At 45.3% G+C, this 24,083-nt stretch overlaps 1 protein-coding gene across 5 annotated transcripts in view; it reads left to right on the top strand.

Moving 5' to 3' along the window:
* Window positions 1–24,083, top strand: part of CUNH1orf226 (chromosome unknown C1orf226 homolog) — a 299,814-nt gene that overhangs the window by 59,734 nt on the left and 215,997 nt on the right. For 2 of the 5 annotated variants that reach the window (XM_052737551.1, XM_052737550.1), the window contains exon 2: window positions 19,924–19,995. The exons of 2 other annotated variants lie outside the window; for them this stretch is intronic. In XM_052737551.1, the coding sequence (XP_052593511.1) occupies window positions 19,924–19,995 (72 nt within the window). Of the gene's footprint in view, window positions 1–19,629; window positions 19,735–19,923; window positions 19,996–24,083 lie in introns of those variants that run through there. One more of the 5 variants, XM_052737554.1, reaches the window with a different exon arrangement.

Below are 24,083 nucleotides of genomic sequence, written 5' to 3'. Positions count from 1 at the left end.
TGCTTGGGTTTACAAAGTGCTTTGTACAGATTTCAGACAAGAAAGGTTTCCAGTTTGCTAATTAAAAAAAAAAAAAGGTGGAAAAGTCAAAGGAATCCTTATTACACATAGGTCACAAAGAAGTCAAGATATATGTTTTGACTGTAAATATGGCTCATAATCTTGTATATGATATTTACTCAGAAAAGTAGAGAGTTAAGATGAGAAAGGAATGTTAATGAGGTAAAAATTAAAGGTCATGCACATATTAGCCTAGCTTAGCATTCCTGCTTGAAATATCTTTCAAAAAGAAAGTGGTGGTGCGATGATGGGAGATGTTGTATCTAATTAAGGGATTTGGGTCAGCTATGTCAAAATTATTATCATTATAGTTTTTTAAATTTTTGTGATGGGGTCTAACTGGTCTAGCCTGGCTGGCCTGGAACTCTATGTGGACCAGACGGACCTCAAACTCAAAGAGATCCACCTGCCTCTGCCTCCTGCATGCTGGGATTAAAGGTGTGTGCCACCATGCTCACAGCTGTGTCAAAATTCTTACCTCTCGGCCAAATTCTTAGGGCAAAGCTTCTACTTTCATTTCCAATGTTCCATGAAAATTTCCCGTCTTTCTATCCAGTCTCAAAACCATAGCATTCCATTTCACAGATGAGAAACTGAGGTAGCAGCTGTCTCAAGCTCACAGAGCAGCTGAAAGTAGTTGAGCTAGAAATGGAAGTGTATAAACGGACACCATGACTGTTGCATGGTATGGGGAAGGGGAAGGTTTTTATTATAGATGTGTGAGAGAGAGAACAGTCAGAGGAAGAGTCCAGAGCGGAGAGAGACGTAGACTGAAAATGGTCAGCAGAATTGGATCTGGCTATGAGAGAAGGAGGAGCAGAGCAGACCAAGAGTGTGTGTGTGTGTGTGTGTGTGTGTGTGTGTGTGTGTGTGTGTGTGTGTGTGAGAGAGAGAGAGAGAGAGAGAGAGAGAGAGAGAGAGAGAGAGAGAGAGAGAGAGGAACAGAGAGAGGAACAGAGAGAGGAACAGAGAGAGGGAGAGCAAAGAGAGGGAGCAGGGCGAGAGAGAGTATTGAAAATTGCAGGGTTATATGGAAAATGATTAGCCGGGGAGAGGGAAGCCCGTATGCTGGAGGGAGTTTAGGATAGGGGAGGAGGTGAGAAGGGCTGGGATGCTAACCCGGAATGACTGTGAAGTGTGTAATAGGTACTTGTGATACTGAGGGAGCCTGGAGGCCAGCATGCCCGTAGGTGTGCTAATAGGCACCACAGACAGCCGTTTGTCCCTTCCGCCTTTTGGAATTTGGGGAAATGGAGTTTCCTTTGGACCTGACTGAAGCACTGGCCCTTTCTTGTGATTCTGTCTGGCGTGGTATTTGTAGAGCGTTGGCTTGGAGGCAGGGTCCCTGGGTCACAGTCTCATTGACTGCAGCTGGGCTACCTTGGCTGAAACACTTGCTGTTTAGACATCCGCATTGGGTCTTTTTGGAGTTAAGCAAGAGAGTTAAGGCTGAGAGACCTTGGGCTAGCACATACCTTCCCAGGTGTCTTCCTGTCCTGCCAGGGACATCTGTCTCCACAGTGCACAGTGCTCTCTCACCTTTGCTGGCGGCTCTTTCCCCTTTGATTGGACTTCATCATCCTTAACCCTTTGCTTTCCATCTTTTGGAGGGAGGAAACCCCTCTGAAGTCCTCCCTTCCTATAGGTTCCTTGGATTGCCCCATTGGAAAAATCCTTGCAAAAGCATGTGCTATTTTATGATGATGAGTATGTTAATAGGAATGATTAAGTTCTCTGCTATGAGGACTCCTGGGTGGGTCAATGTAGGAAGTTGGGTAATAGAGGAGTCTTTACAGTGTGGGAGGTGTGGGACTGCCTGAAGGCAGGTAAAAGAATGTGATAACATCTTTAAAGTTCCTGCTTAGAAACAGGAAAAGCAACTGCTACCTTTCACGTGGAGGATGGGCCAGGCTTTGGACCAGATGCGCAGGGTACAGTAGTGTGAGGGGATACCTTGGAGTTGGCAGCGGAGTCTGTTCTAGGGGAAGACATTTAATTGAAGCATCAAGTCGATGCTAACCCAGACAGGGAGCCGAGAGAAGCTGCGAAGGGCAAGCACTGTCATGTACTGGCCACAGTTTGACTCCAGGGTGGCTCTCTGAGCGAGATGACACTCTTTCCATCTTATAGAAGGCACTTACGTCCAGATCCAATTCCCAAGCACAGGCCTTTCAGGCCATTCCTCACTAACTCCCCAGAAGGCTTTAATCTCAGCCCCGGTAGTTCTCTGTGCAAGAGTCATTTAGTCAGCACAGATGATGATTTCCAAGCTGTGATTTCAGGCATCTCTGTCTCTACATACACTCTCTGCTGACACACTCACTACTCAGTGCCGGAACCCTGACGACCAATGACTAGCCTCTGAGGATACTCGGTTTCTGTGAAGTGCAAGTCAACCAACTGGGTGTGGTGGTTGGTGTCTGTATTTCCCATAATTCAGTACGCTGAGGTGGAAGGGAGAGGTCGGACCAAACTGAGGAGCTCCAATCAGCCTAACCTATAAAGTGAGACCCTGTTTCCAAAACAAAACAAAAAGAATAGGCCAATACAACAGGCACAGGCTGAGACTAGAGAACATTGATTCTTGTTCACTCAGGATTTGGCTGGCACTGGGTGGAGTCAGGGGCTGGTCTTCTATCCAGGGTACCTTCCTTGGCCTGTTCTGGTTAGTTTTAAATGTCAACTTGATCTAACCTAGAATCACCTGAGAAAAGAGTCTTTTTTTTTAATCTCTTGGTTATTATTTTTTTTATTGTTACTTTTTCTTTTATTAAGAGATTTTCTATTCATTTTACATACCAACCACAGATTCCCCTGTCCTCCCTCCTCCCACCCCCCAGAGAAAAGAGTCTCCATGAGGTATTGTGTAGGTCAGGTTGGCCTGCAGGCATGTCTGTGGGGATATCTTGGTAGTTAGTTGATGTGGCAAGCCCACTGTGGGCAGTCCCGCTTCATGGGTGGACTCTGGACTGTATGCGTAGCTGAGTACTGCTGCTTGCTTATTTTCTCATATTCTCTCGTTGCTCTGGACTGTGAACGTGATGTCACTAAGTGCTCGAGGCCCTGCCTCGACTTCCTCAAATGGTGAACTGCAGCTTGGAGTTCTCAACCCAGTCAACTCTTTCTCCCCTGTGGGAACACATTCCAAGAGTGGAGTTCCGTGAGGAGATTTCTGAGTGCTTGTGAGAAAACTTCTAGAAAACAAGACATAAGTCTTGTGACCTCAGTTTTTTTCAGAACACAGAATTGTTCTTGGAACATGTTTTCGTGCTCCTCTCAGGTGTATCTGGATAGGAGTGAGTTGACTTCAGCTGTTGTTATTCATGTGCCTCTACGGGAAAACATGTTTTGACCATGTGTGGCATGTCCTTGTGATTGTATACCTTATTCAGGTGATTCGTCTTACCCCTTGTCAGATGCTCTGAATAAAGTCAGCTGTTGCATGAGACTTTAGTCCACCTCAATTTTAGGCCCCGCTCTCCCAGGTTCACGCCAACAACTAGAGCGGTATAGACTCCCGTAAATTTCTTTTTGTCAGGATGTTTTGTCACAGCCACAAAGACGAAACTAGGACATGCGTCCCCTCTTTCGTTCCTCTCTCCTGCTTTCTTTCTCCACCCATTTGCATTGTTTCCTCTCAATTTCCTGCGTTCAAGCGTTATTGCCCTTCTATGCCTCAGCCTGCCAAGAGTGATGGCCGTGGTAATGTCTGGCAGGGCAGGTAACCTCTGAGAAGAGTGAAGCCTTGTCCACAATGTGTTCTAGAGATGAGAAGGCTGCATGGCATGGAAGGGAGCCCACGGACACCACTGTGAAGAGACAGTGTTGGAAGGTTGACAGAGAAGATGGCATCCGCAGAGACCTTGTTTAGCTTGCATATGAGGAATTTTGTAGACAAGGTCTCATAACGTAGCCCAGGCTAGTATTTGGAAATCACTATGTAGCCCAAGCAAGCTAGCTTGAGACTTGTAGCGGCCTTCCTGCCTTATCTTAGCCTTTATTTATTTATTTTTTATTTTTGAGACAAGGTCTTGTAGCCCATGATGGCTTTGAACTTGTGACCCTCCTACCTTCACCTCCCACGTGTTGGGAGTACATGTGTGTGGCACAATGCCCGGCAGCGTATTTGTTTAAGGGCCCTTCCCACCCTGAGGTTGTACTTCCCTTTTTGAATTCTTACCACAGTGTGAACCACCCCCACTTCAGTCACTGCCTTTGAATAGTTAAGATTTATAAGCTAGAAAATGTGTAAAATGTTTTTAATTCTCTTTCGGTGTATCTTTAAAAATACATCCTTGCCCTGAAGACTGGTACTGGTAAGAAGTAGACCTGGAAATGGAACCACTTGGGGTCACCTAAGGCAGTCCCAGAAAAGGCACAGTGGCTAGAGAGTTTGTTCTGGAAGTTTCAGTGTGTTGTAGGAATAATCTCATTTGTGAGCTTCTGTCCCATTTACTGCCTCGGGGAGCAGGCATATGAAATGGGATCGCTATACTTTTACAGTGTAAGGAAAAAAAAAAACCTCATCGTCTTTGGGAGAGGAAAATATATCTTCTGGAAGAGCTAAAATTCAGTGTAGTTATAGTTCAGTTTTCCCATGAATTATTTATCTAGAGAACTCAAGCATCCAGATGACAGCCAGCAACACAAAAATCCACAGAAGAGATAGAGTTAGCAGCCAAAATAGAGGCTCATAGCCTTTGCTTGAAAAAGTGCTCTTTAAAAACTCATGCAAAGCCCAGCTGGGTTGTGGTTGTGTTTACCAGTTCACAGAAAATCAAATAGAACAATGTGTGTGTGGACACACATGCATCTATATGGTTATGTATGTGCATGCATGTATGCTTATGTGCACGTGTGTGTTATAGCTCTGTGGTGATATAATCCACTTATCACCTTTACCCTTTCAATTGTATACAGTCCATGGTTTTAGGGGTGTTACATAATTATGCAGCTGTCACTCCTATGTAATCTTATGTGGGGGTCCCTGAAAAATGCTACAGCCAGCAGGGAAATGAACCATGAAAGGCAAGAAAGGAAACTAAACACAACTTAGTTAGCTGGACTGGTTCAAACTTCTGACACCAGGCAGTTTATTTTAGACATACTTAAATACAGTACAATTTTGGGGAAAAAGTTTCCTGGTGACAATGATCTCAACCCCTTGTGCACAATAAAGCTTAAGGAATGACTACATCAAAACTTTTTTGCAAAGTACGTGTGACCTCTACCATGAAGATGGGTTCTATGGCTTAAGGGTCTAGGATCTGGTATGGTCTCTGACAGAGAGAGCATAGAGGTCACCAGGCTATAAAGTACCTGTGACATCTCCCCTAAGGATGGGTTTTATTGACTGAGAAGCAATGCTCATGATAAAGGCCTAGGGAGGAAGAGTCTGGGATAAAAATAATAGTCTGGGGATTCAGGTGTGGCCTGGCCCTAGGGAGAACACAGCTCACCAGGCTACTAACTACATCCATTCCCAGCCTTCTGGGTGGAAAACAGGTGCTTATCCCTTCTGTTGGAACGACAAGGCTGCTGTGCTTAATAGTCCTGATTTCTCTAGTGCTCATCTGGGAGCATGAAGACGTGCCCTTCTATACCACCCATTTTTCATTTGATTGATGTTGGATTGTCTCTGTGAATTGGCTGCTTGAATAAAGGCAACAAGATCATTTGTTTACAGGTTTTGTGTGGCTGGCGATCTGTCTTCATTTCTCCTGGATATTTACTATGAGTTGAATTGCTAGTTCATATGGTAACTCTAACATCTGGCATTATCGGGCCCTCACCTGTTAATCAGTTTCCCAAAGTGACTGGACTAGTTTTCATAGCTGTAGATGAGGATTCTAGTTCCACGGTTACATGAATTCCGTTTTTTTTTTCTTTTAAAAAGTTGGAGTTTACTAAGAAGAAGTTTTAATATAGACTCCAGTACAGACATTCAGAGAAGGGGAGAGAGAAGTTAATGAAGTGCAGGACAATAGTGTATGTCTTAGAGTGGGTGTGTGGGGCAAGGGAGGGAGAGAGAGAGAGGGTGGAAGAGAGAAAGGAAGGTAGAGAGAGGGAGAGAGAGAGGACTGATCTAGATGAAGCGTTTATCTGAATTGTTCTATTATTATCTGAAGCTGTCATTCTGCTGGGTCTGTGAAGTGCGTACACCATAGTGCCGTGCTGCTTTGAGACAAGTCTCGCTCTGTAGCTTACACCGGCCTTTTACTTGCTGTGGACCACAGCTGCCTTTTAGCGTGTGGTCCTGTCCCAGCTTCATGAGTAGCTGGCATGCACATGGAGCCTAGCCTTTCTGTGATTTTGATTTGTGTTTCCCAGGTGACTGATTGCATGACCTCACTTATTGTATCTCATTGGAGAAGTATTTGTTCATATACTTTTTTTTCTTACATTCTTGTTCTTTTCTTTCTTCCTTTCCTTTTTTGTAGTTCTTTATTTTTTAATTGTTGTATTATAAAGATTGTATTTTGGATATGTGTTCCTTCTGTGGTAGTTTGAAAGAAAATGGCCTCAAAGGGATTGGCACTATTAGGAGGTATGGCCTTGTTGAAGTAGTTATGGCCCTGTTGGAGGAAGTGTGTCACTGTGGTGGTGGGCTTTGAGGTCTCTTTTGCTCAAGCTTCACTCATTGTGACACACAGTTCACTTCCTGTTGCCTGAAAGATGTAGAACTCTCAGCTTCTCCAGTACCATGCCTGCCTGCAGGCCTCCATGTCCTGCTATAATGATAATGGACTAAACCTCTGAACTGTAAGTCACCCAATTAAATGTTTTCCTTTATACAAGTTGCCATGGTCATGATGTCTCTTCACATCAATAGAAATCCTAACTAAGATACCATTCTTTGTTTGTTTTGTTTTCCAAGACAGGGTTTCAATGTGTACCCCTGGCTGTCCTGCAACTCATTCTGTAGACCAGGCTGGCCTCAAACTCACAGAGATCTGCCTAACTCTGCTTCCTGAGTGCTGGAATTAAGTACCACCACTGCCTGGCTGGTTATATGTCCCTTAAGAGATGTGATTTATAAAAACTTTGGTTCTGAAGCTGGAGAGATGGCTCAGTTGAGAGATGGCACAGGATCTGAGTTTGGTTCCCAGCCCAAACCTATGTTGGGCACACAACCACTTATAACTCTAGCTCCAGGGGATCTGACACCTTTTTCTGGCCTTCAAAGACAAGTAAACAGTAAATAGATATTTCTTTCTCATACATGCCCAAAATATAAATGAGTAAGAATAGAAACTTAAAACTTTTGTCCTTATTCCATTGTTTTTCCTGCTTTATTTATTTTAAAATATTTTCTTACATTTGTGTGTGTGTGTGTGTGTGTGTGTGTGTGTGTGTGTGTGTGTGTGTAAAAGCATGCCACAGTGCATGTGTGGGAGCCAGCATGAAAATGTTGATTCTCTCGCTTTACCATGTGCATCCTGGTATACAGCTTAGGTCATCAGGCTTGGCAATAGCTATCTATACCTGCTGAACCATCTTGCCGGCCCATAGTTTCCTGATGTCTTGATGAACTCTGTTAAAGCAGTGTTTTTCGTTTCAGCTAAGTCTTCTTTTTTCCCTTGTTCCTTGTTGTAGCTAGGCAACCCTTAACTCAGATTCTGTTTTCTTCTAAGAATTTTATATTAAATGCATGATACATTTTTGAGTCAGTTTTTGTATATGGTTTGAAGGAGAGGGCCAACTTCATTCTCTCCCTTGTGCCTATTCAGTGCTCCAAGCACCAGTAGAGAAGACCATTCTTTCACAAATGACTTGTCTTGGCTCTCCCGTCAAAAGCCAACTGATGATCTGGGTATGGTGGCACAAGCCTGTAACTGCAAGATCTGGAACACAGGAGTCTTCTAGTTAGGGTTACTGTTGCTGTGATAAAACACTATGACCAAAAGCCTGGGGAGGAAAAGTGGCTTACACTTCCCATCATTGTTCATCATTGAAGTCAGGACAGGCACTCAAACTGGGCAGGAACCTGGAGGCAGGAGCTGATGCAGAGGCCATGGAGTAGTGCTGCTTACTGGCTTGCTTCCCATGGCTTGCTCAGCCTGCTTTTTTATAGAACCCAGGACCACCAGTCCAAGGGTGGCCCCATGCACAGTGGGCTGGGCCCTCTCACATCAATCACTAACTAAGAAAATGCCTTACAGGCTTGCCTGCAGCTGAACTTATGGAGACATTTTCTCAATTGAGGATCCTTCCTCTCCAATGACTAGCTTGTGTCAGGTTGACATAAAACTATCAAGCACAAGGAGAAACAGGAATTTAAAGCCAGCCTGGGTCTCATGGTGAGAAGACACACACACACACACACACACACACACACACACACACACACACACACACGCTTAGCTGACTGGGACCAAGAGGACTTGTTTCTGGACTCTTATTTTGTCAACCCGCATGTCTGGCTGCATGCAAAAGCCATACTGTGTTGCTGATTGCCATTCAAATTAGGTTTTGAATCCCCCTGGCCTTGTCTCTTTTCAAGATTGTTTTTTTTGTTCTAGGTTCCTTACATTTCCTCATGAGTTTAAGAATTGACCGGTTAATTCTGCAGGAAAGACAAGTGAGGTTTTGATAGGGATTACACTGACTCAGTAGACCCATTTGGGAAGTAGCTCATCTTAGTGGTTTAAATCTAACTCACGAGCACAGGATGTCTTCCTATTGATTTATGTCTTCAATTATACTTCATAATTTTCAGTGTATAAATCGTGATAGAGTTAGTCCTGAATATTTTGTCATTTTTGATAATGTAGCAGATGGGATTATATCCTTAATTTCATTTTGAGTCTACTCATTGGTTTAATATTTTACTTTTGGTGGATTCTTAGGGTTTTCTGCATATGAAATTATTACCCATAAATGCAGATTATTTGCTTTTTATTTTCCTGTCTGGGTGTTTTAAATGTCTTTTCTTTCTATATTTACCTGCATCATCTCTCCAGTCCTGTACTGAACAGAAGTGCTAAGTGTGGGCATCCTTGTCTTGTTCTGTGATCACTTTGTAGCCCAGGCTGAACCTCAACCCATGATCCTCCTGCCTGTGCCTCTGAGTACCAGGGACACAGGTGTGCATCATCCCATCTGACACTCTTTCTCTGTCCTTCCCTTCCCGCTTTTCTTCTTAATGGAAAGATGTCCAGTCTTTCACATTAGATATGTCATAGAGTCTTCATAAATGCCCTTCATTAAGGTTGAGGAATTTCCTTTCTATTTCCAGTTTATTGCGTTTTTTTTTTAATCATGAAAGGATATTGGATTTTGTCAAATCCATTTTCTTTGTGTTTTGATCTTTTGTCCTTTATTCCATGAAGATGGTATCTTATATTTATTGATTTTCATGTGTTGAACAATCCTTTCCTTCTTGGCATAAATACCTCTTGGTAATTGTGAATGATCCCATCTACATACACATTGCTGGATTAGTCTAGGTGATACTTTCTTGAAGATTTGGGTCAGTTATTGTTAAAGGTAGAAGTGTCATTCTGATGAGAGGAAGGAAGTACCAGAAAAATCCTGGAAGTCAGCTTCAGAGACTCAACCAGGTACAGCCGCAGTATGGGGCCTTTTCTCACAGGGTCATCACTGCCGTTTCAGCTTAGACGTGGAAGGGCATAATTAGTGGTTTCTCTGATCCAGAGGAAGTGCATTGAATTCCTAACTTAGGGCAGTGCATAACAGACGTTAGGGAGACTTCTAATCAAGAGCACTTAAAATAGAGAAAGCTTTGATGTTTCCATGGCTTTACCTGCTGCTTGTCTGAGGATGTTGCTAACATGGAGGGCGTCATTTAGCATCAAGGCTGATGACTGATCAATGAAGTGCTGTTATCCCCACATCCCCAACCTTAGGAACACTTTTCCTGTCACAGCCCAGAAAGGAAACGAGGTGCTTGCCTTCAGCGGAGTCCATCCTGTGAGCGATGTCACACTTGGCCATTCTCTGAGGAGGAGGGCTGGTGAGTCAGGGCGTTTGTCAGTTGTCTTTGTGGTCTGGTCACTGGTGATGCTATCTGCTTGCATCCTTCACCCCATTCCCTGTCAATGCTCTGTGATTCTGTGAAGTCTAATTTCTTGGTGCCCTCTTCAGCTCACTTCTCTGGCATTTTGGATCACTTTGCTCCATGCTCTTATTAGTCTGGGCTGATTCAAAGAGGGAGCTTGTAATGCCACAAATTTTGTATCCTCACGGCCTCATTTATATACAGAGCAAGAACATGGTGATGTAAAAACAATGTCTCCAAGCCAGGCCAAATATCAGCATAGAGAAAGGAGTTGAACATACAGTTCCATCCCTGGCCATGGAGTGATTGGCAATTGTGAGCTGCTAAGAAGAAAGTGGTCAGTTTTCTCTAAGAAGATAGCTCCTAGGAAGTTGACCACGCTCCAGTGGAAGACCACACCTCCAAAAATATTGTGGGGAGCTCAAATTGGTCTTGAGGGGAAAAACAAAAACAACCCCCCTCAAACACACCAAAAAGCAACAACAAAAAAATCTCCCTAAGATGATACAAAGTTGGGTGGGTAGGGAAGGGGAGGGGTAGATTTGGAAAGAGTTATGTGGGTGAATATGATCAAAACATTGAGGACACTCACCTCTCAACTAATTAAAAAAATTAAAATCTCCTTACCATTGTGTATTTTACAAATGATGCAACTTTGTATTAGCTAATTCTTATTTATTAATTCTCTGTCTCTCTCTGTCACGCAAACATACACACACACACACACACACACACACACACACACACACACACACACAGAGAGAGAGAGAGAGAGAGAGAGAGAGAGAGAGCGAGCGCCAGCCTTGTATATACCAAGTAAGCACTGTACCGTTTACTTCCGTCTCCGGCAGGTATTGTCTGATTTGTTCCCAGGACAGGTTTGGCATGTAGGTAGTATGCACACTAGATGTCGTCCATGGATAAAACAGAAGGCTGGAACTTGATAACTTAGACTTCAGTTGACTAGGATGTTTACTTCCCAAGGCTCAATCTCTTGATTCTTATTTGCAGCAGAGGAGGTTGTTTTCAGTGCTGCCCTGGGGTCTCCCCACTGCTTACCTCCCTTGGTTCCATGTTCCTCTGTAATGGTGGGATTCTCTCTCCCCACCTTCAGTGACATGGCTCCGTATTTATTGCTGAGCATCTTCATCCCACCCCTAAGGTATTCTGATGTAGTTAAGTGAGCATCCTTTGTCCTTTTCCCGTAGACCTCAGTGCTCTACAGCTTTCACTGGTTTTGACCTCACTAGCATTTGCATGTACTGTGCACACATGTCCTTATCCAGCTTAATTTGTGTCTAATGCATCAAATCAGGCCTTAATAGGGGCACCGGGCCGTGTTCTTCCTGATTGCTTTTATTCCCTGATGGAATATGGGGTAGAGGAAGGGACCCACGCTGTTCTCTGATTCTGCCACTCAGAAGCTCTGTTTCTATTCTTTCTCTGGGTCACAATTTTTCCCTGTATGAAAATGAAAGGTCGGATCAAATGCCATTTCAGGCTACTTAAGCTATGCTACTGACCCGGCTTCCTGTTGCTTTCATGCTGTTCCTGGTTCATGTCTGCATTCCTGGTCGACTGGTTGTTTCACAGGTAATTTGATTTTTTGTCACTGTGTCTCTTCCCCATGCCTGGAACTTTCTCCTCTTCCCTGCTGACCAAGGAAGAATCCTAGGTGGGCAGGCAGCTCTTTGGGCAGGTGGAAAGTGCTGCCGGTCCAGGATGCTGCCCTGGCCTTTGCCCCACACCTGCAGCTGTGACGAGATCGGGGATGTTATTGTGGCATTGAAGCTTCCATTCAGCAGCTGAAAATCCAGAGCAGTGTCTGTCTTACAGCGTTTACCTGTCAAGTCCTCATAAAGAATAAACAGGCCAGCATACCTAAGCTTTTATTAATGGTGACTAAGAGACAGTCTCTTGATAGCTCTGTCCTGCCTCTGTCCCTTTTACAGAATTGCATAGCACTGGCCTAAACACAGGTGACCACAGTTAATTCACATCCAGCCCCCAAATGCTGAGGAATAAGAAGGAATCTGCTGTGACTTCTGGCATACTCATTGGTCCCACTGTGCTGCTGTGACCAATAGTGGCAGTCACATCAGACAGATTTCAAATAATACTTGCTTTTTTTGGGTGACTAGAAGAGAGAGGAAGAAAGTTAAGTGCTTCAATTTTCTTTGACTAGAAATGAATAAAGATGTGGTGCACAGCTGCATTTGAAGCTTTTCCTGTGTGTGTGTGTGTGTGTGTGTGTGTGTGTGTGTGTGTGTGTGTGTGTGTACATGTACACACCTGTGTGTGAGGGAACGTTGGGGAGGATTGGGTACTGAGGCTTTGTCCTGACTGTAGCTGAAAGGACTATGGTGTATGTATGGCCTATCTCTCCCCAGGTCCCCTGCACCTCGGCACTCAGGACCAGCCCTGCAGGCCTCAGAAGTGGGAGCGGGACACCGAGTGCAGCACTTTTTCCTCTTCCCTCCCCTCCCCCAGAGCAGTTACTAGAAGGTCATTCTCTGAGTGTGCTCTGGAATCTGGGTTGCTCTGGCCACTGCAGTTAATGCTGCTTTGTTCCTTGCTAAATGAGGCGAGAACCGTGGCCCAGGTCACGTTGGTAATCCAGCTCGGCAGGACACTCTGCTGTGCACAGAGCAGATCTGAAGGCTAGGAAGGGCTTTCCCTTTGGAGCAGAGCCACTGGCCTGCAGGAGTGTGTCCTTGGGCTGAGGGTTTGACTCCTATGGGCCCCACTTCTCCTTCACTGGTTCACTGGAGTGTTTCTTATTGTTATTGGGTTTTATCTATCTATCTATCTATCTATCTATCTATCTATCTATCTATCTATCTATCATCTATCTATCTATCATCTATCTATCTATCTATCATCTATCTATCTATCTATCTATCTATCTATCTATCTATCATCTATCTATCTATCTATCTATCTATCTATCTATCTATCTATTTTGGCTGTGGGGCAGGGGTTTGGGACAAGAGTCTCACTGTAGCTTAGGCTGGCCTAGTTTACTGTATACTCAAGCCTGGCCTTGAAGTCTCGATAATATTCCTGTCTCAGCCTCTTAAGTGTTTGGACTAACAAGTGTGTATGTCACCTTGCCCAGCCCAGGAGATGGTTGAGTCTTCCTTTTCCAGACCCCGCTCTAAGAGCTGGAGTACAGAATAAGAGCAAGGTCCCGATAGGGTCTCACTATATTGGGGAAGACAGATAGAAGTCTCCTTGCAGACCATGTTAACTGTGGGGAAGGATATGAACAGGGTAACAAAAAGAGCAGCTTTAGCTGAGGTCACAGTAGCGAGCATTCATTAGCTCCAGCAGGATGACCCTACTGACCTCAATACTTGTGCGTTCTCAGTATTTTCCTTTGCTAATCATCTTGTTGTAACTCCTACAACTCCCTGCGATTCTGCTCATCTGTAGGGTCTCAGGACAGGGGATAGATCTTGACACTCACCAAGATGGGTACATTCCAGCTGGTGAGTTCTAGCCACATGCAGGCTGTCACATGGCTTTAAGCTTCTGTGTGTTGGAGAGAGGACAGGGTGTGGCTAGGAGACCAGAGGAATGTGAGGAGTTGGGCAGTGCACAGGATAGAAAGAAGACCTGGTTTGGGGTCCTCAGGGAAAGAATTGTGAAGAATACAGCGGGGTGGGTCCAGTACCAGAAGCTGGAGGCTTGGGAGAGATCCGGTACCTTCTACCTACCGCCACTGGTTGACTCGGTTAGAGCTGGTTCTCTGTAAAGGGAGGAGGCTATTGTGGCATCTCGTGGCAGAGGCTGGGGTTGACACTCTAGAACTGAGCACTTTCAGAGAGAGGAGAGCTGGGAATACAACAGCACCAGGGACCTTTGTGTTCCTGCCATTAATGTAGCTGTGTTCTCCTGCTGGGGTGGCCCTGCTTGTGCTGGCCAATCACTGAGGGTTTTAACAGCTCCATGCTGGAAGATTCTGCTGTCTTTCTGAACGTTTTCTTGTTCCTCAAAAGAGTGGACTTGGTTGCTCTTTAATTCTAACTCTGTCTCCCCTGAGGGCAACTATCCAGCCAAATCACTCTCTTTTTTGGATGGTGATGTCAGGCCAGAACCCGTGTGTCTCCAAGCATCCTTCCTCTCCAGAGCTGGAGACTGGCCAGTCTCAGCTTGGTTTGGGTTTATTCAGAACAATCAAATTGTTACTATTTTAATGAATAGTCTTTATTTTTCAAAATCTGTTTTAGGTTTACACACCAGAAAATTCATGGGCAGAAGCATGGGCTGGAGCAGAATTCCCATACACCCTCTTATTAACAACCTTATTAACATACAGTTGACCAGTGCGGGTGTCTGTAACCAGCAGCGTTAGCTTGGGTTACACGTTGTTCCCTATGCTGTCCATTCTGTGTAGTTTTATTGATTTATTTTTACTTGTTGAGTGAGAGTTTATGTTTGTTATGAGATGCTTGGTCTGGTGTCTGCTGGCCCAATCTTATCAGAAATAGAATCACACGCAGTGTTCATCTTCGTGTTCTGATTTTCTACCTTGTCTCTGGAGACACCTGACGTGAGCTCTGTAAACAGAGGGATCCCCCAGAGGAGGAGGATGGCAGATATCACAGGGGTCTGTGGGTGGCGAGTGTTGTATGGGTGGGTACGGCAAGCTGTTCTGTCTTTTTGGTATTTACATTATCAGTCACATGCTAGGAGACACTGCCGTGCAGTTTATCAGGTCTACAGGAGTTAATCTCTGGAAAATAATGTGGAAGCAAGACAATGGAAGTACTTCACAAGATAGTCATGTAGTACCTAGGCTGGAGTTGTCCAGACACTTACAGAGAAGTATTTTAAGTTCTTTGGCACTCTTATACACAGTTAATTCCTTCTTGTTTGAAACGTGAAGCCACAAATAAAATCCCTGTCTGTCTCTCTGCCTCTCATATCATGATTACTCACACAGTTTACATCTTCCTTAAATTTTTCCCTTTTCTTTTTCATTTTTTTTCAATGTCTTTGAGATAGAATCTCATTCTGTAGCCCAGGCTGGCCTCACACTCACGGTGATCCTCCTGCCTCAGCTTCCTGAGTGCCGAGATGACAAGTATGAGTTGCCACACCTGACTTTTTCCCCTACCTTTCGGAGTTTATGGAATTTTTCTTTCATTTTAGATATTAACGAAAACGTTGTAAGCTGTGGTATTTTTAAACTCCTTTATGTGATTCCTCCCTCTGCTCGGTGGTGGCTGTTCTGAATAGAGTCCCTGTGTGGTGTTTCACAGCAGGGATTCCTGGAAGGAGGAGGACACAGGAATGCTGTAGGTGTACAGAAGGCCGGTGATTAAAAATCCACCAGCAGCAAGGTTTAATATACCACTGTCCTTTGGTAAGCTGGGAATTGCATGTGGTAATTTAGGAGTAGCTGGCTTTGGTCCAGCTTAAGCATCTGGATGATCGTCAGTTACATTATAAAGCCACAATAGGATGGATGGAAGGGGATGGCTGATACTGAGAAGCAGAACAGTGAAATTAGTGTTGAAAGTCCAGGCAGAAGCCAGGGCTTTGGCCTTTCCTTTTATCTCTCCCCCAAGCAGAGATTCTCCATGAGCATCTGGGGCAAGTATACATTCATTCTTGTGAGACTGCAGTCAGTCAAATGAGTTTTGAACATCTTCTTTGTGCCTTGACCAGTGGTACATGGGCATGGTCAGTCCATTGAATACAGGTATTCAGTCACGTGTGGATGCCACAAAAGAGAGTTGTCGGGGGTTATGGAGTCTTCAAGGTAAGAGTTCACCTTCCTTAGAAGTCGGGAATGGAGAGGTGGAGAGCCAGTCAAATTAGGCAGAGAGAGAGAAAGGGGAAGAGAGAGAGAGAGAGAGAGAGAGAGAGAGAGAGAGAGAGAGAGAGAGAGAGAGAGAGAGAGGGAGGAGTGTTTTGTGTGCAGGGAGGAGCATGTGGAGAGGAAGTAAGGTACATGTGAGGAGCTCTGAGTAATTGGAGGGTCCACCAGTGTAAGGTGAAGCTGAACCACAAAGACTATAAGGCCGTGTTGAGGCTATTTGTCATCTTTAGAGCAGATACAAGCAATCATGGAGGTTCTTAAAGATTTTTTAAAATTAATTTTATGTGTATGAGTATCTTGCCTATATGGCAGTGTACCATGTGTGTACCTAGAGCCCACAGAAGCCAGAAGAGGGCATCAGATCATCTGAAACTAGAGGTATAGATGGTTATGAGCCATTCCATGGGTGATGGAAATCAAGCCTGGGTCCCCTGAAAAAGCAGCCATTGCTCTTAACTGCTGAGCCGTCTCTCCATCCCCAAAGTATCGAGACTGAACAAATCTCGATGACTCATAAACTGTAACATTTGGGGGAGAAGCCCTTCAAGGATGAAGCCTGAGTTCCAGGCTTGAATGCTCGGGGGCTCATACCGGGGTGAGGAGGGTGGGGAGGATGAAGGGAGGGATGTGATATGGAGAGTTGAAGGGAAGAAAGCAAGTCGACATTTTGGAAATTAATTAATTGATTTCCAGGAATTGAACAAGCCCTTTCTTTTCATTGGCCTAGGATGCTTTGGAACTCAGTATTTCTACAGAGGATGCAAGGGAAGGACATGTCTGGTTCATAACTCCGCCTCCCACCCTTCAGCCTTTGACTGGAGGGAGGGAGCCGGTCTTGCCTGATTCCAGTAGGAAGTGAGAGCAGCCACCCTCTCTGCAGTATGTTAGCTCAGGCTGGGAGCCACCTTCCTGGGCTAGCGTGGGAGGCTCCTAGCCTAGTTCAGTTTGTTATCAAAATGAAGTGAACTTGAGCACCAAAAACCAGCAACAGCAAGATGACCTGGTCCTCCGGCAAGTGGGACTGATCACAGACTATCTTGCAACTTGCTCAAGATGGAAGCGTTGGCTGTGGGGGTGGTAGTGGTTAGGTCAGGCACAGAGCTGCTCATTTGGCTGTGGTAGAAAGGCAGGTGGCTTCACTGGCCACACCCTCGGCTTTTGCCTGAAGAGCTGGCTTTCCAACCTCTCTGCTTCCCTGACATTATGGCTCTCATTTTGATTTATGTTGTTACTGTGGATATTTAGCTTTCGTCTGGGAGATGTAGACTGGAGTCCCACTTAGTGTACATCCTTCTAATCTCTTCAGTTGACCCTAAGGTGCAGCTTGATGGGGCTGGGTTAGCTCCTGCAGACACATTTTCAAGAAGGCAGGTTTGTGACTTTTCTTTCCCAAGAAGGAAGTAGGGGAAGAAGGGAGAGTGGGCGTGTGGTGTGAGTGTGATGAGTTAGTGAGTGTGCATGTGAGTGGGTGTGCGTTAGTGGTATGTCATCACACACACACATGCATATAGCAAGTGTATGTGTGGGGGTGTGTGCTGTGTGCATATACCAGCTCGGGTGGGGGCTGGTGGAGAGAGGCAGGCCTTTGTAGTATGAATATGGGTATGAGTAGGGGCCCTCGCATATGAAGAATTTTGCCCTTTTGTTAGAAGACCTCATCAGAAGCTGGGGATCTACCTCTCCCCCCATGTTGCCTCTTCTGTCCCCCACCCACATTTCCTCACTGTTCCAGTATTATTAGCCTAGCAGCACCCCTCCCCAGGAAGAAGATGTGGGCTGGGGTAGAGTAGCCAGTGGATGGATTCCCTTTGGGTGCCTGAGTTCAGGCTCCGTGGTCAGCGGCTTCCCTTCTGGGCTGGCAGTGATTCCAGGACACGTACCTCCCTTCCCCTTCAGGCTCCTCTACAATGGGTGACCTTGCTCAGTCCTGAGGCCTTGGCCTTCACATGATTGTGGGAGGCATTGAGCCCCAGAAGGTTTATGTTTCTGACTGCGGAGGGTTCGGGGCAGATCAGCATGGAACGCGTAGGAGAGGGATTGTGGAAACTCCCCCTGAGCTGGAGGGCCTTTGGGATTGGGCAATCATGAATGGTGTCATGCCATCCCTGGCTGCACAGGTCACTGACATATTGCTGACCTTGCAGCTCCAGCAGAGTTCACTGGAGAGAATTGCTAGCCACGGAGAAGCCGTGACCACACATTCGATCTAGAGGCTTAGTGCCTCAGCAAGCTGCAAGGTCCTTTGCCAATATGCCCATGTGCTTTGGTGGGCTCCCCTAGGAGCCAGACTACAGTGTGCCCACAGTTTACCAGCCAACTCATCTGCTGCTGGGACTTCATTCTTCAGTGTGTCAACACGAGTTGTTGATCAATACTAGGGGAAATCCGTTTGTTCCCAGTGCCATTTGTGAAACTCTTTTGATTGGAATCAGTCCTTAGCTCTAAGTTTTGGGAAAAACTTTCTTTTCTTGTAACCACAAAAATTATCTTTCAAACATGACTGTTTCTGTTTCTATTCATGCAATTTTTGCTTAGGTACATATCAAGCTATCCAAGGCTGTAACTCCATGGCTAACTCTTGGACATGTTGATGAGGTGATTCAGGGAAGTGCTGTGATCTGGTGTAAAGGATCTGTCAGGAAGGGAGATGCCATGTTCAATATGATCCACCTGTATGCAGGGGCATAGACAGATACCTAGGTTGTGTTTCAAGTCATGAATAATCCAACCTTTTTTTTTCCTGTGGAACTAATTGTCTAAGTTTATGCCCATTAGCAAGTAAGAAAGGAGACTGGTATTCACCTGTTGAGAGTGGGGACTTAATTCTTTTGTTTTGCTTAATTTTGCATTATTTGATTAGTTTTTTGCAAGGAATTACATGTTAAACATTAACCTGAATGCAGTCTGGTTTGGTGGGTAACTTTGTAATCAGGGGCAGGTGTAGGGGTGCACACGTGTAATACCAACACTTGGGAGGCTGAAACAGGAGAACAGGCAATTTTGAGGTCAGCCTGAATTAGATGGTAAGTCTGTCTCCAAAACGAAAGACAAATAAAAAGTACAATTGGGCACACACCTTTAATCCCAATACTCAGGAGGCAGAGGCAGGAGGATCTCTGTGAGTTCTAGGCCAGTCTGGTTTACAAAGTGAGTTCCAGGACAGCCAGGACTGCTACACACAGAAACCCTATCTTGGGCAGGGAAAAAAGTACAATTGGATACAAAAGTTTTTACATAAAAAAACTAAATAGTCCATCCTTTCTCCAGCCAGGAACTTAACAAAATGTCAGAGGTTTTCAATATGTCTAGGGAATAATTCAGTAAAATTACAATAATTTAAAAAAAAAGTAGCCAGATGTAGGGGCTCAGGCTACAATCACAGCCTGTGGGAGGCTAATGCAGGAGAGGTGCCCTGAGTTCAATACCAGACTGGGCTGCATAATGAGTTCCAGGCCAGCCTGGGTTTAAGAGTAAGGTCCTGGAAAAATACACACAAAAGCAAAACAAAGCAAAAAAAAAAAAATACCCCAAATAACAACTCCAAAAGTATATATTTTTCTCTTAGTGCATTTATTTTTGGCAAGCACTTTTATGTAAGAGTTCTCTCTCTCTCTCTGTGTGTGTGTGTGTGTGTGTGTGTGTTAATTTATTTGGTCTCACAGATGAAGAAATTGAAAGGAGATAAAGGAAAAGGCCACTTACCATGCCATATAGACACTGGCAAGAATCTCTACCAGGAGCTTTTCTTACTCAGATGCCTGCTTAACCAACACAGGACTTGGCTACATGAGGAGCGAGATGAAAACGGAAGCTGTAATTTCGGGTTAAGTTGTTTTTCTATTAAAATCTAGAAACTATTTCAAAACCAGATGATACCCCCTGGGCTTTGATTTTCCTCATCTGTAAAATGGGGAGATAGACCATGTGACCTCAGAGTCTTTGCACTCTAACATTCTTGGATTAGGGACATTGCCCTCCCTCCTCTCAACTTCACTTTGCTTCTTCTCCACAGTACGTGGGAAGCCTGGATGTGCCGAGACCCAACAGCAGGGTGGAGATCGTGGCTGCCATGCGCAGAATCCGGGTAAGTGGTCACAGGTGGGGCTGTGTGTGAATCTGGAATTCAAGCTTCCTGACTGCTAGCCCTTTCGGCCAGAGCTGAGAGCCAGAATGGACGGCTGCACCCTTCCCTGCCCCAGTGTCCATATTCCTCCATCACTGGGAGACTATCGTGAATTGTGCAATAGGGGCCAGAGGTTGAAATGGACATGATGGCTGAGCAGTGTCATCCTCCGCGTCGTGTCCTGCAGCTCTTCTGAGATGCGGGTGTGGCGGTTGGCTAGGCGGTAAAGGAGAACGGTAAAAGGGAGAACAAAACTTTAGGAAGCAGCTAGTAATGGATCAGAACATTTTTTTTTTTTTTTTGGTTTTTCGAGACAGGGTTTCTCTGTGTAGCTTTGCGCCTTTCCTGGAACTCACTTGGTAGCCCAGGCTGGCCTCGAACTCACAGAGATCCGCCTGGCTCTGCCTCCCAAGTGCTGGGATTAAAGGCGTGTGCCACCACAGCCCGGCCCAGAACATTTTTTAAAGGTAATTTATTGTGGTACCAAATAGAAGATTTACTGGAAATTTTAAAGCTGGATATGAAATTTCACCAAAACTTCCTTGGTCAGCTGCTTGGGGCTTCAGGATGTGTGAGCTTTTTTATATGTCATGTCCCCCTCCCCCATTCACCCCCCACCCCCATCACACTTTCCTGTGTCTCTTGGAAGAGTTTGGTGTACATGGCAACCCTCTGCCTTCTGACTCTGGTCCACGGCGCAGGGACACCGGAACAAGAGAACTTTGGAGTATTTTGGAGGTGGGCTTGGGATTGCTCAGGTGTATTGTGATTGTGTCGTGGTGGGAGCTGGTGTTGACGTGGCTGGCTTGGTACAGCCTAGTGTGGGTCATTGTTCTTCAGACTCTGGGTGCAGCCCAGTGTGGGTCATTGTCCTTTGGAGTGATCTGTTCACCTCACAGGAACAACCCAACAGGTGCCGGAGCTTCATTCTGCTTTTGTTGGTTTTGCTCTGAGCTGGTTCTCTGCCCTATCGACAGGAACCTCAATCTGATGACATCAGTGTTGGGGAGAGTGTAAACACGCTTGCTGGCTGTCGGCTTTCTGCCTAGCTCACCCATGCCGCCAGTCGTACGGCCTTTTCTTCTTCACCAAGTTGAATTTATTGAAACTACTATTACATATGACAGTACTGTTTTCATGGACTCGGTAATTAGGACATTTGAAGTACTTTCATGAGAGTAATTCCACTGAGTGGTGCAGCGTTAGAGGATCGTGTCATGTCATTTTCTAGATTAATCTGAAGCTCAAAGAAATATATGGAGGAGTCATGGAGGAGTCATGGAGGCCTAGAAATGGGCATGTGGCCTGACTGTGTGTTCTATCACTTGCCGCTTGGTCTCATGGAAAAGCTGTAGGTTTTTCTCCCCTTTTGGCTGCAGGTCCGAGGCTCAGGACTTCCCGGCCTCTTTACCTCCTCCTTTGCCCTCCTACATGGATTGAAGCAGAGGCCTTGTGCTGTGCTCGCTACTGTGATAGAAAGATTGGGCCTAGAGTGGCCCTCACTGTGGGGCATCCACCGAAGTCCTCTTGTATTGATGTTTGACTGATGGGCAGGAAATGGCTGCTGCTGATATTACCATCATTGTGAAAGCAGTATCTCCACCAATAGTAATAGCTACTTCAGTGTCGGGTGCTTTCTTAGAAATTTTGATATTGAATATATTTTATTATTAATAGCTACTTCAGAGGGGGTGAGGATGTTCTTAGTACATTTCATGGATGAGGACCTGGAACCTTGGGCAGGTTAACAACTCCGGGTCAGGTTGCTGTTCACAGGCAGCTTGGGGGTTCATCCTCAAGACTTTACTGTGGCCCCCGGTTCCCTGCGGAGGGCTCCTTGGAATGCTGATTATGAGTCCTGACCCTAGTTGGGCAGAACCAAAGAACTGGAACATGGCGCCTTCCCAGAAAGGGAGCCCATGGACAGAGGCAATAGGAAAACGTTACCTAGAAGCAGAGGCAGGCCAGACATGGTGTGGCGCTAGCTGGTCATGGGATCTGCAGGCATCTGGGACTGGAATGTGGCAGTCTCCTCTCCTCTCATTACCTGCCAGCTCTGGCAGCCGTGTGCCTCTCCCTACAGCCCCCTCTGTGGGAGCTGGTTCCAGTGCTTAATGAGCAGCTCATTACATTGGAAGGAGAAATTAATTGGTCAGAAAGTCGTTTGGGTTGGCTGTCCAGTTGCTTGTGTGGACTGGCTGCCATTAGTAGCAAGCGCTGTGATTGTGTATCATCCCCCGCCCCCCACCAAGCCCCACAATTCACTGCTAGGTCCAGGCTGCTATTTTCTTCTTTCTCTTTGCCTTTCAAAAGCTGTTTGGGCTGTAATTACAGCTGTCAAGAACTAGGGCATGGGATTTCTGTGTAAAGGACTGTAGCTGACACTGTGCTCTTACGTTGAGTGGTGCCAGGATGATGCTGGATAGGACACTATAGGCTTTGGATGCTGGGGACTCTGCTGGGCTTCAAAGCCCCAGGCCTCAGGGCTTGGCCAAAGAGCAGTAGGTCCTGAGGCCAGCAATTGATAAGGACCACAGAGCCTCACAGGTGAGATGCCAGTGCCTTGCCAAGGCCTTTATTTTCTTTTACTTTGTTTTGTCCTTTTGAGGTAGAGTCTCACTATGTAGCCCGATCTGACCTTGAATTTGAGCTCTCCTTGCCTCTGTCTCCTGAGTGCTGGGGTGTAGGTATGGGTCCCCATGCCTATCATTGCTATACACTGTAGATCTCATCTCCTGGTCTTCTCTGGAGAGCTGTGTTGTGACGTAGCAGTGAAGACTCTTGTGTTTCCCACAGGATGCATTCAGGGAGTGAAGGGTCTGTCTGACAGTATCCCCACTTCTCTCCCAGGAGCTGGGGTCCAGTAGGTGGATGCATTCTTGCTTGTCTCCAACCCCATGCCCCAGTGTGGACTCGGTTAAATACATACATTCTTCATCATTGACTGCCATGTTTCCTCTGTCCTGTGTTCATTTTTCATTTGGGTTTTCACCTTCTCCACATTCTTTGTGAATTTATGGCATCTGTCATAGACATTTTTATTTTCCCCCTTTTAATATGCTTCTAAGAAATGGATGGTAAAAGTGCATAGCACTAAATTTTGCTTTTTAAAGGTAGACAGTTCAGTAGTTAAGTATATTCATGCTGTTGCATCTAGATCTCCAGTCTTTTTTTCTTCTTGTAAAACTGAAACTCTATACCTATTAAATACAATCCCCTCTCTCTCTAGCCCTAGGTGGTCAGCTTCCTACCTTCTGTTTCTGCAATTTTGACTACTTTAAAGATGTCATGAGGAAGGAACCATGCAGTATTTGTCCCCTAATGTTGGCATAATGTCTTAATGGTTCATCCATATTGTAAAGGGTCAGGATTTCCTTCCTCCCTGAGGCTTCCTTGTATTCCTTTGTGTGGTCATACCATGTTTTCCTTATGGAATCATCCACTAATGGGAATTTGCTTCTATCTCTTAGCTATTGTGAAATGTACTGTGTGTACATGGGTGTGCAAATGCCTCTTTGAGAACCTACTTTGATTTATTTGTTTATATACTCAGAAAAATGATTTCTGAATATGGTAGATTAGTTTTTGGGCTGGCATCTCATTCATTATGGTTTCTAGGCTGGTATCGAACTTGTGAGTGTAAGTGATCTTCTTGCCTAGCCTCCTGAGTAGCTGGGCCCTTGGCATGCCACTGTGCCTGGCAGCAGCTCTGTTCTTTGAGGAACTTCCAGCACACTTTCCATGATGGTTTCATTTTACCTTCCCACCAATGATGCACAGGAATATGTATTCTATACATTATTAGTAAGGGGAAAAGAAGCTAAGAATGTGTATGTGCAACAGGAAGATTACATACAATTTTGGGGGAGATGGGAAAGCCTTTGTGGGAAAGATCCACCGGTGATGATTAATGCTGCAGACAAATGGCTTCTGAGATGAGGCTGTCACAGCTCCGACAGGTCTGGTCCCGAAGGACTGGACCATAGTCTGTCCAAACCATCGTTTGAATCTCCAGTGCCTAACATGATGCCCAGCTACCCTGTGTCCTT

The sequence above is a fragment of the Peromyscus californicus genome, unplaced genomic scaffold (assembly GCF_007827085.1).
Source record: "Peromyscus californicus insignis strain IS unplaced genomic scaffold, ASM782708v3 Scaffold_14__1_contigs__length_90479793_seg_2, whole genome shotgun sequence".
NCBI lineage: Eukaryota > Metazoa > Chordata > Mammalia > Rodentia > Cricetidae > Peromyscus > Peromyscus californicus.
Note: the sequence above shows the minus strand (reverse complement) of the source record. Positions and strands in the feature narration are given on the sequence as shown.